This window comes from Rhinolophus sinicus, linkage group LG17 (assembly GCF_036562045.2).
Source record: "Rhinolophus sinicus isolate RSC01 linkage group LG17, ASM3656204v1, whole genome shotgun sequence".
NCBI lineage: Eukaryota > Metazoa > Chordata > Mammalia > Chiroptera > Rhinolophidae > Rhinolophus > Rhinolophus sinicus.
Window position 1 is genome coordinate 13,559,992 of NC_133766.1, and position 12,930 is coordinate 13,572,921.

At 36.3% G+C, this 12,930-nt stretch overlaps 1 protein-coding gene across 2 annotated transcripts in view; it reads left to right on the forward strand.

Annotated features, from left to right (window-relative positions):
- The window catches only part of SWT1 (SWT1 RNA endoribonuclease homolog), a 75,307-nt gene that overhangs the window by 50,931 nt on the left and 11,446 nt on the right, over positions 1-12,930 (forward strand). Inside the window, exon 17 of one of the 2 annotated variants that reach the window (XM_019738097.2) lies at positions 9,859-9,925. The exons of the other annotated variant lie outside the window; for it this stretch is intronic. Within the exon in view, the coding sequence (XP_019593656.2) occupies positions 9,859-9,925 (67 nt within the window). The remainder of the gene's footprint in view (positions 1-9,858; positions 9,926-12,930) is intronic. 2 annotated transcript variants of the gene reach the window in all.

Below are 12,930 nucleotides of genomic sequence, written 5' to 3' on the forward strand. Positions count from 1 at the left end.
TCCACATCTTCATCAAGGCCTGTTATTTTCTGTTTTGGTTTTTTTCCCCCCTAAATAGTAGCCATCCTAATGGCTGTGCGAAGGTGTCTTGTGATTCGGTTTGCCCTCTTTATAAAAAGTTTAATGTGTTTTAAAAGGTGTACTTTCAATGTTGATCAATTACAGGTAAACGTACTCATATCACCAAAGGATTTTTTACTCTTCAATTTTTTTCCCGGGGGTTCTCCTGATGAGAACATTTCTCTAATTTTTTTTGATATATTATCAACAATTTCTGTATATAGTGAGGCATGCTTGTCATGAGGCAGTAAAAGAATTGTGTCTCAGCCCTGGTGGGGTATATTGAGATCTTATAGCAGTAACTGGTGGGAGCACAAGGTAATTCAATTTTTTGTTTCTTTCACTCTGAGCTCTTATCTTGGCTGGGTTACTTCCTCGTGATCCCATGTGCCATGTTACAACGGAAAGATAGTAGGTGCCCAGTGGTGAGGTGGGATTCATCAGTTAGGAAGTAACATTCATGAAGTATTAGAACCTGTGATTGTTTTGCAGCTTTAGCTGTCAGTATCTGGTCTTAGAGGGGGTGTAGGACTCACTGAAGACCTCACTGAGCCCCACAGGGAGCTAAGGAGCAGAGAGATGAGCCAGTTTGGCAGACTCCTCCGGCCCCTTCAGTACCTTGTTAGCGCTGTGCATAGAGCTGGCGTCCAGCGGCACCATCTCAAGTGGTAAGCTTGTCATTCAGCGGGAAGCATAATGCTGCAAAGCAAAGTGAATAAAGTAGTGATGTGGCAACTAACTACTCACTGACTTTTATATCATATTATGGGAGATACTCCGTCTTGCTTCTAACCATGAGGTCATGGCTCCCCAAATGCAAGGCCACCACTAATTAGGGATGGCAGCTGTATTCATTTGCTGGGGCTGCAATAATGAAATACCACAGAGGGGGTGTTTGAAACAACAGAAAAAATGATTTCCTCACAGTTTTGGAGGCTGAGGTCCACGATCAAGCTGCTGGCTGGGGTGGTTTCCTCTGAGGCCTCTCTCCTTGGCTTGCAGATGGCCGCCCGCTTGCTGCCTCTCATGCAGTTCTTCTTCTGTGCGTGTCCATTCCTGATGTGTCTGTGTGTCCCAAGTTCCTCCTTGTTTCTAAGGACACAGGAGAGGTTGGGTTAGGGCTCTCACCCTAATGGCCTCCCTTTAACTTCATCACCTCTTTGTAGGCGTCTCCAAAGACAGTCACATTCTGAGATAGTGGGGGTCGAGGCTTTGACAGATGAATTTGACAGGGGAACACAATTCAGCCCAGAACAGTAGCCAAGGCCCAGTAACAAAAATAAGTGCTGGCTTTGAGGAAACTCGGAGTGTTGTGAGAGGACTCTTGGGGCACGTGATGGCTGGCAGTTTTCAGAATTTCCTGAGTAGTGGTACAGGATCCCAGGGGCTTCTGCCCTAGCTTCACCAGCCCCTTCCAGACCTCTTTGCCAAAATGTCTCTGCTGTTATGAATGAAGATCCATCCATCCAATACTTGACTATTGTTTCACAGAAGATGTGACAGAGGCTTGGATTTGCAGTTAGAACAACCTTACCTTCATAAACTTGTTAGCCAACATAAGAATATGCTGCTTTGTGGGCAGTTAAGATTTTCCTGAAGACGGTTTTGAACACTAAACCTAATTAGTGAGATGGGCTTTTGGTAACAACACAGGTTGTCTTTTCATCATTCAGAGATGCGAGATATTTTAACTCCACTTCCCATGACTTTACTGGGAATCAATTGTAGCATTGACCTCAGTTCCCATAGATTGACAGAAAGTCACGTGAAGATGAAACAGACGAGGGATATGTGGGTTGTGTCCTGGGCTGGCCAACACAGCTAAGCAAATGCAGTAATATGGCTGCCATTATCAGAGTGACACCTTTGATTTCCAGGGGTGCTCCTGGACCCTGGCAGTGTGAAAGAGTCTGCTCTCTTCTAGTTGGCAGCTGGCAGCCAGTGGATGGGACATGTTCCCCCATGTTCAGAGCATATTTTACAGGTTAGGTTCTGCATTGATAATAATCATGGTTTTGTTAGAATTTGGCTCCACTTTAACCTTATGTAAAATAATTAGGAGGGATTGAAAATGTTTTAGGTACATGTTGGAGAGCTTACGCTTAACATTTTTCTTGACTTCTGTTGATGTTTACATGGATATCCAGGGCTAAGGAGAGAAGACAATTACCATTTCTATAAATCACATAAAATTTCACTGGTGGGCAGGCCTTACAAGAAGAGAACCAGTCCCCAAGCAGTATGAGCTGAATTTCATTTAGTTCTCAGTTGACAAGATACAGTGATAATTGGTGGTGTTTTTTAAGAAGAGAGATAGAATAATCATACTAGCTAACGTTTTGTTGAGCTAAGTATGTTATATATATTAACTTATATAATTCTCGTAACAGCCATGTGAGGTAAGTATTGTTGTTGTCCTTGTGACACATGAGAAGTTGAGGCACAGAGAGGTAAGTAAGGTCACATGCTTGATGCCGTTCAACTGGAAAGTGGTAGGACTGATTTGAACTCAAGCAGAGAGACTGTGATCATAACCATTATTATACTTAAAGGCCAATGTAGAAGAGTCACTGAAGGAAGGGCTGGTCACCCAGAAAGGAGACAGGGTTAGTGAAAGTATATGGATATTTATTATGTTTTAACCTTTCTGCAAAATTAAGAGAAAGCTGTAGTATTTGTAAGGACATTTTAACTGTGTGTATGTTTATGTCTAGCCCACATGTATGGCCTATAATTTTTTTCCTTTATCAAAATATTTTCCTTCTACAGAATTGCTTTTATAATTAAATTTCAAGTGCAGTCATTAAATTTGATGATAAACCCTTCTTTTTCCCACCACCAACTTTTTTTTTCCCCCTCTTTTTTCCGCCTCCCCTCCCCCCACTCCAGTTCAAGACGTTGTTTCTCAGTCTAGTTGTGTAGGACACCGCTCCCTGACGCAGGCTGGTATTATGAGCCTTGCACTCCCTCCAGCTGAGGCAGTCGGTCACCAGTCATCAGTCAGTTGGCAGCTCACAGCAGCCCTCAGCAGCCCACGCCGACCGGCTGTTCACGGCAGCCCAGCTCCACAGAGAACCGTTGTTTGGTGTTAGGAGCTCAGCGCTCCAACCACCTGAGCCACCAGGCAGACCCGCCACCACCAACTTTTAAAAAAGATTTCTAGTATTCTGACTAGATCAAATTTTAATTATTTTGTAAAGTTCCTATATTTAATATTTATATTTAATTAGTATAATCAACTTGCAAAGTTATTTGTCTCTGAAGGGAGAGCAGAAACATAAAATAATTTATTTTTGTTTAAATTTGTTCAAATGATTTAATTTGATTTTTTTCTTTTTACCGTTTTCAATTCTATGTGGTGTTCTTCAGAATTCTAGTGCTGATAGATAGCGCTCATTTGCATAGCTGATTTCAACAAATTAACTCTAGAAAGATGGTTTTACTTTTATTTGTAATAAATGACCAAAAAAAGGTACTCTTAAGATCCAGGATGGTTTTTTTTTTTCCTGATGAGTGTTTCCTCATTGTTGATTTGATAAATTTTCACCCAGTTTCTCAGTAATACAACTTAAATTCCCATCAGCAAACTCCAGTTTGATAGTATTGTCCAAGCACGACACTGCATTGAAATGAGAGCAACAGAGCTTGGAGGGTCAGAATGCTCTGGAGTTGGTTGCCATCTCCATGCCTTTATTAGCTCTGGCCCCTCAGGAGGTTAATTAACCTTTTTGTATTTGTTTCCTAATCTGTAAAATGGAATTTGTAATAGTTGCAGATTAAAGGAGATAGCATTTGTTCAGCAGCCCCTGGCACCGCAGTAGATGCTGAATAAACTATTGTATCCTGCAGAATGATGTAATAGTGGTTCATAATGATATTTAAGTCTTGAATCAGTTCTTAGCTTTAGAGAATATAAAATGAGTTTTTAAAATAATGCTGTAAACAAGCATTTTTACTTCATGTAATTGCCTTTTTTCCAATATTTTTATTGGGATAAAATACACATAACAAACATAATTTACCATCTTTACCATTTTTAAGTGTACCTGAAAATGTATTAGGTTGGTGCAAAAGTAATTGTGGTTTAAAAGGTTAGAAATAATTGCAAAAACCACAGTTACTTTTGCACCAACCTAATATTAGTGTGGTAGTAAATGCATTCATAATGTTGTACAGCCATCACTGCCATCCATCTCCGTCACTCTTTTCATCTTGTATTACTGAAACTCTGTTTCCATTAAATAGTAACTCCTCATTTCCGCCTTCCCCCAGCCCCTGGCTGCCACCATTCTACTGTCGATCTCTACCATTTTGACTACTCCAAGTATATACAGAAAAATTGAAAACAGGGTCTGAAAGAGATACTTGCATACCAATGTTCATAGCAGCATAATTCACAATAGGTAAAATGTGGACACAACCCAAATGTCCATCGATGGATGGGTAAGCAAAATGTGGTCTGTGTATGCAATGGAATATTATTTAGTCATAAAAAGGAAGGAAATTCTGACACATGCTACATGGATGAACCCTGAGGACATTATGCTGAGTGAAATAAGCCATGTAATTTCTTTTCAAACTTTAATTTTTTTTCACACTCTCAAAAACTATTTCAAATATTAATGTAAAACTGTCTTGCCAGTAGGGAGCATAATTTATTCAGTTCTGTGGGATGTAAGTTACAATCTATAAATAGCCAAGAACATGCTCTCTCTTCTTTTGAATTCATAGAATTAGATACTAAACTTGAATATTCTAGACTTCTTTCTCCATCTCTGACTCTAGTTTTATTTTTGCTAAATAGGAAACAAGTTTTATTTGACTTTTTAAAATCCTAATTTAAATGTTAAAAGAGATACATTGATATTTACCTGGTATCACGGTGAGATCGTAATGCAACTTGTTTAATGCAGATTAGTCTGTTGCCTACTGAATGCTAATGACTCACATAAATAGAAAACTCAAAGTGCTTATGTGGTTAAGAGTTAGGACTTGTAGTGTTGGTTCTGCTACTGACTTCCTTTGTGGCTTTGAGAAAGAGAAAACAACTACCAAGATTTAGTGTTCAAACATACATAACAAAAATAGTTCTCCAGAGCATTTGAGAAAAGGCAGTGGTTTTTTTTTGCTTACAAACAAAATTCTTTATTATAAAAGAACTTTATGTCATAAAATCATTTAAAAGCAAGAAGATGGTGATGGTTATCCTTTTTATTAGTAAAAAAGCATAGTTTCCAGAGTCAAACCAAAAGAGATTTGCATACCTACCACCACTCCCTGTAATCTTGGGCAAGGTTTTAACAACTCTAACCCTTGGTTTCTGCATCTGAAAATTGTTTTCATAACATCTAGTATTTATTGATAGAGCTAGGCATTGTGCTAAGCTTTGTTGTGCTAAGTACCTAAGTTTAGATACATTATTTAGTTCATGTAATCTTATATGGTAAATATTACTTTCTCATTTCACAGGTGAGGAGCTGAGGTGCAGAAAAGTAGATAACTTGATTAAGGTCACATAACTAAATTCGGGGTGTTAAAAGCATTAGAGATGATATATGTAAGCAGTATCAGACTTTTAGTAAGTGTTCAATAATGCATTCAGTATTATTGTTGGTGCTTTTATAAAAGAAACTAAAGTACGTTCAGATCAGACTTGGTTTGCAAATAATCTGTGAGCTACAGATTAAATCCTACTTCAGATGTCTATTCCCTAATTCTGATTCCAAAATTCTAAAAGTGAACTTTCAAGATAATAAACAACTTGAAGACAGGCAACCATGTCTTTTAATTTTCTTTTAGAGTCCTTAGTGTGTAGAATAATTTACATTTGAGAAAATAGTGTGCATTTGATACTTATTGTTATGAATTTTTCTTGAAAGGACAAATGTGGATATATTTATAAATTAAACAAAAAATGGCTATTTACTGAAAACTTTTTCATTTCTTCTAAGAGTTAATTCTTTCATTGTTTTATTCTTTTTAAAAGTTGCCGTTGAAGGATAACTTTATGACTTTGATTCAAAGAGTCTTTTGTCTTCATACTGGTATAAGGGAAAAAAAAAAAAAGAAAGCTATAGAGAAGGCTGACCTCTCAAGAATTTTTGTGTGGGGAATTACTAAGGCATGAAAGTCCATAAACTATTTTTCTCCATTTTATTTTTTGTGTATTTCCACAAGCTGTACTTATGCTTAGTAAAAGTTGGCAACTTTTTTTTATACCAGATCAAATTCATTCTCATAAACTCAAAGTTCATAGGACCTAATGAGGTCTAAATTCAACTCTAAACTGAGTGTATTTTAATAAAGATTTTCTAGTCTATTTGTAGCTCAGTTTACCTCAAAACATTCTTTGAGGATAACAATTTTGAATCCTATAGTGCATAATATATTCTAGTTTTAAGAAATAACGTGTAGTTTTATTCTGATAATAGCAGTAATATATCTGTGAATGATACTGACATACAAATAAACCTTTCTTTATTAGAATATAATTCTGTGCTATTTTGTCAAATAATCAAGTGTTTACATTTGGAGCAAATAACTTCTTTCTCAGGAACTTAAAATTGCTGTGTTTCATCGCAGAAATAACTAGTAACCTAGTTTGTTTACAAGTAGCAATTGGAAAATGTGAAGAAGAGACTGACAAATGGACAAGAAGGAGATATTTTTTCTTCATTATTCTGTGCTTGGTCAGGATTTGTTTTCTTTCCTAGGCTCTTTAGCACCATGATGCTTTTGTCTGCTCTGAATCTTTGTCTTTTTGTTCAGTGTTGTATCCAAGGGCCTGGAACAGTGTGCTTGGCTCATAGTAGGTCTCAAATATTTCTTGAATGAGAAAATAAAGGGGCTCTTGTGCTGATGTGGGTTCTTTGTTATTCATCTTGCCTTTTTACTTACCAAGTATATTGTGAGGTTTAGCTAGTATCCACTGGAGTTTGCCTCATGTACCGGGCTCTGTATTGTAGATGGTATTATTTATAGTTACAGCTGTGCTTTTGTGATGGTAAGAAGGAAAGAACTTATAGACAGAAACAGTGTAGTCCAAAACAGCAACTCTAAAGGGAAGCTAAGTAGATTAGTGGTTGCCGGGAGCTGGGGATGGAGGTGACAACACTGAATGACTGCAAATGGACATGAGGGACCTTTTTTGGGTGCAGGAAGCCTTCTAAAATTAGATTGTGGTGATTTCTCTACAGCTCTGTGGATTTATTACAAGTCATTGAATTGTTAAAATGAGTGAATTTTATGGTATGTAAACTGTACCTCAGTAAAACTGTTTAAAAAAATAAAACCAGATTGGGAGTTTAAATTTTTTCCTTTTCTCTTTTGCTGGGAAAACTAGGATATTGTAATTACTTTCTTTATTTCTTACTTTGGCTGTGACTTTTTATTATAGATAGATGACTAATTTACCTAAACCCAGTTTTTCTGCAAAGTATTTCAGGACAGACAAATGTTACTTTTATTTTCTAGTGAAGTACTTTCTTTTGTGATAATCAGCTTGGAAATTATAAGGCTCTTAATATGAAACACCTGTTTTATCTAATTTCCTTACCCTCTGTTATGCAGTTTGGATATTTCCAAAGGTACAAAAATGAATAGGTGTAATTATTCCACATCGCTGATAGTTTGTTTACACTAGGTTACATACATAGTTAGAACATGCTATTTTTTTCCATTGCCTTTGTAAGAGATTATTTAACTTACCTCAGTGGTTTTGTTTTCTTTTTTTTAAAAGTAAATTATGGACCCTCCCTATGTAGTATATTATCCTCTGTCTGTGTTTGTTTGGGTTAGGAGATGATTGCTATTTTAAAATTACTTGTTGGGAGGAAAAGTTTTCCATGAAATGATATTCTAATGTAGTTTTGTATATTCTTAAAGATATTCTGTGTGTTTCTCCTCCAAGGGAATATGGCCCCTTTAAAAATTTGACTGTATCCTAAAAAAAAACTTTTTTTTTTTTTAAAGATTTTATTGGGGAAGGGGAACAGGACTTTATTGGGGAACAATGGTCAAATTGTTGTCCTTTGAATCTTAGTTGTGGAGGGTTCTGAACGTTCAGCTTCAAGTTGTTGTTCTTTCAGTCTTAGTTGTGGAGGGTTCAGCTCAGCTCCAGGTCCAGTTGCCGATGCTAGTTGCAGGGGGCACAGCCCACCATCCCTTGTGGGAGTCGAACTGGCAACCTTGTGGTTCAGAGGACAGGCTCCAACCTACTGAGCCATCCGGGAGCTCAGCGGCAGCTCAGCTCAAGGTGCCGTGTTCAATTTTAGTTGCAGGGGGCACTGCCCACCATCCCTTGGGGGAGTCGAGGAATTGAACTGGCAACCTTGTGGTTGAGAGCCCTCGCTCCATCCAACAACTGAGCCATCCGGGAGGCAGCTCAGCTCAAGGTGCCGTGTTCAATCTTAGTTGCAGGGGGCAGAGCCCACCATCTCTTGGAGACTCGAGGAATTGAACTGGCAACCTTGTGGTTGAGAGCCCCCTGGCCCATGTGGGAATCGAACCAGCAGCCTTCGGAGTTAGGAGCACGGAGCTCTAACCGCCTGAGCCACCGGGCCGGCCCTAAAAAAACTCTTTATGAAAGCTCTCCCATAAGTCTAATAAAGGCCAAATAGTTTAAAGATCGAATAAGGTTATTGAGATCAGTTAACTCTAAAGTCTGACAATATCAAGCATTGGCAAGGATGTGAGGACCTAGAGACATTGTTGTAATAAAAAGGCATTTGGAATTTAAGGATTAATTGAGGCGGTGCTTGATTTCTCGTTAGTTAGAACTTGATGCACTTGCTCTGTGGCTTGAAACTATTAGATGATGATATAGTTGTTGTTACTATTATAACTGACATATAGTGGTTACTGAGTATCAGACACTGGTATAAAGGCTTTTCTTACAGTAGCTAATTTAATTCTCACAATAACTCTGTGAAGTTAAGACTATTACCATTCATTTGACAGACAAGGAAAGTAAGTCACACAGAACTCACCCAAGGTCGCACAGCTCAACAAACCCAGGCAGACATTGCTAATAATCACTGTATCATAGCAAAGGGACTGCTTTCCTTTTTTCAGAAGAAAACAATTCTTCATCCTGAAAGGATTAAGAAATAGTAGAAGGAAATGAGAATTACTACTTTACTGCTAGAAGGAGAAATACGTTCTTTCATTTTGTTTATTTTGATTTCTTCCTTGTATCCATTTGTTATTTTTGTTTTTGTGTTATTTATATATTTATAATTTATGTTATTTTTATGCATCAGTGTTAGTAATAGTCTGATTGCTAATGCCTTTTTGTAGAATGCTAGGCTGATAGTTCAAACAGTGTTATTTGAATGTAGTCACAAAATATTTTATTAGGATTTCTTTAATGTGTCTGATAGTTAAATCAGTTGCCTGGCTTGGAAGAACATTTCTGTGGGGAATCTTCAAGCTTTTATGCAGCTTAAAAGATATGAAGTGTAAAAGCACTTCACATTTCTATGTACCTTTTGAGAAATCTGTATCGTTGTAACTCAAAACGAGAACTATAATTTCACAGAATGCATATCGTTGTTGATAACTATTAGTATAAATAAGCAAAAATATTTTAATAAATTGATCTCTTTTGAATTAAGCTCGTGGTTTTATAATTTTTAATTGATTTAAAAACCAAAAAAGTTACGAAGATTTTAATAAGCTTATTATACAGTAAATTATTTCTCACAGTATGGATACATTTTTGAGGAAAAGTTCAGGTATTGTCTTTTTCTTAAATCATTCATTCCCCCTCTTTTGTTTTTATTATATTTTATTTTTTAGGATTTTGGCCCCCAACAGTAATTACCAAGATGTTGAGACCCTTTATAACTTCCTAATCAAGTATGAGGTATGAAAAATATTTTTAAATGTTTACCATATTTCCACCATAAACAAATTTCAATAGAAATAAACATGGTAAAGTTCTAAAATGTAATGGAATGCTATTTAATTGATACTTGCTTTAAATTCTTGAATGCCACAAAAGTTTGCCAGTGACATACTTAATTTTTCTTTTTTTTGTTCTCTAAGCAAAAACATAGAGTCTTATAATATTACACTTTCAACAACACAGAATTGTTTGTCATCAGGGGTGCTGTTGGCATTTTCAACAAGTTATTTCTTCATTGTGCAGGTGGTTTAACATCCCTGCTCCTCAGATACAACAGGCCAGTAGCTCCTCCAGTCTTTGTGACAATCAAACACACCCTATCAGCCACCCCAACTCACGTACCCCAGTGGCCCCTGGGGAGACGAATCACCTCTCCACGAGAACCACTGAGTACTGAAAAGGAAACTATAGTTCAGTTTCCTCTGTAGCAGCAGCACAAACCCTAGAGTTAGAGCTGTGGTGAAGCCCCAGTGTATTTTGTAAATTAACCTGCATGCTGTCCTCATACTTGCTGATCCAAGGAAAGTATTCTGTTGAGCCTCAGTTTCTGTTTGCCCAAAGCTCTTTGCCCATATTCCCATATATTCTTTCTCCTCAAGTGTGTGAGTGTGTGTGTGTAATTTTTAAGATGCTATCAAGGAATGCATATTCGGGTCTCACATTTCTTATGGAGTCAAACGCCTTTAAATATATTTCTTCACTTTTATTTCTTGTTAGCTCTTTATTTAACTTTTTGTTTGTCATATCTGACGTTAAGAACCTTGTGACGGAGAACACAGGCTCTGAGGCCAAACGACCTGTGTTCAAATGTTGGTTCTGCCACCTATTAACTGTATGCTCTTAGAAGAGTTATTTAATTCTCTTTGTTGTAGTTTCTTCATCTGGGAAATGGGAATCACATCAGTAGCTACATTGTAGTATTCTTTAAAGACTAAATAATATCTACAAAATGCTCCAAACAGTACTTGGCGCAGAGTAAGTTTTCAGCAAGTGTTACCTAGTTTATTTAAGGAAACAATAATGTTTGCGTGCTTTTTAAACAAATCAACCTGAATACTGTAAACCACATGAGAATTTCCTCTTTTGAGATGATTCATTTAATTACTTCTTCGTACTTTCTGAAGTTCAAATTGAGTCATTCTGACAATAAAAAATATAGTTGTGGAAGTGACAGGACAAGTTTTAAATCACATGCCCTAGAAAAATCTGGGACATAGGTCTTTTTAGTGCTTCCTATCACTGAGAATATCAGGAGAAAATACCTAACATTAAAATAATATATGGAATTAATTCCCATATTTTTAAAATCATTTCTCTTAGCAGAACTTCTTTCTCTATATCAGTTACTACATTGGAAATATTTGTCTCATATCAGCAGTGATAGGACTACCTAAATTTTTAAAGATGTTTGGCTATTGTTATATTTAACCTTTGCCTTTTGTTCTTGAATTTTTAAGAATTAAAAATAATATAGCCATTTCTAATATTCGGCATTCATTGTAAAGAATTAGTAACACCAGTTCCACCATAGGCATTATAGTCATAGCGCTAATGTTTACTGACAAAGGCATCTTTTAGCTGTTTGCTCCCTGGGGATTCAAATTATGCAGTTGAGCATAGAAATAATATTTAACAGTCTAATTTAAAATCTCGCAATATAAGTAATTAAAAATGTCGTGAATCAAAATTAATGACTATGAAGAAACAAGATCTTTCAGGCTAGATAGAGCCTGTGATGTACGTCATGAATTTGTATTTCAGTGTTCCTCTTTTTAGTAATAAATCAACTGCCTACTTTGTAAGTCGTCTACGACCTGGAGCCATATCATCCTTATATCCCAGATGTATTCTGGGTAAGCGTTTAAATTATGTGGATGATTGCTTTTGAAACTAAGGAGTCATCTAAATATTCATATTTCTAGCTATCTAAAGGAACTGGTTGGTATTCATATTATATCAAGTTCAGGATCAGTTCTCTAGCTGACTTCTCAGCAGTTGATGGGGAAAAGATTATTCCCTGCAACCTCTGATCAGACTTCTGCAGTGTTAATAGGTCCTGGCGTGTTGGAGCACTAGTGACAATATCAAAGGCCCTGAGACCAGGGCAGAACATGTAAAGAAGTAGGAATTGGAACGATTGATAGTTTAACTCTAAATGTATATGTTAGAATATTTTTAGAAGATACTTTTAACAAAAATCATCAAGTACCTAAAAAATTATGATAAATTACATATCAATGTCATACATTTATTAAATCTATTACATATTATATGTAACTAAGTAACATTAACTATAAATAATCTTAATTTTAAACACAAATTTAGGATTATATACATTTAAAATGTTATATTTTAAAACTATATATATATATTTTTTTCAAATGCTTTCCCTTACGTTCTACCTTATTCACCTTATTTTTACAATTGTCTTGACAATATTACCCATCCTCATTTTGATATAGTCTTGTAACAAGTGACCATCCTCAGTAAAACTATATTTTTAACCTTCAGTGAGTAAAACATTTTCTACACAAATACGGTGAGTTTCTTGTGAAAATACTGAAGAAGCTCATGGAACTTTTGGTAATAAGCGATGCCCTAAACGCTATGGAAAACTTTGATGATACAAATCTTTAGTGTTGATTAAATCACATTGGAGACATTTTTTCCCCACCAAAAAATTCATACCAGCTAATAATATTTTAAATATTTTTAAAAAGTAAATTTAATAAAAGGTAGACTCATTCAGTTTCCTTTCATTAATTCAGAGTTTCTGAAAATTTAGGCACTGTGCTATTTGTTGTTATCTGATCAAAATTTTCTCTACCAGTTTCCAGATTCTCCCCTGCACAGAAGTAGAATATAGCCTACCTCAGTAGTAGTAAGCCCCAAGAAATACAGAGACTTACTGTGTCCCTCACGTGTGTGCCACAACTAGTTTTTGTATGATGGACTTTTATATT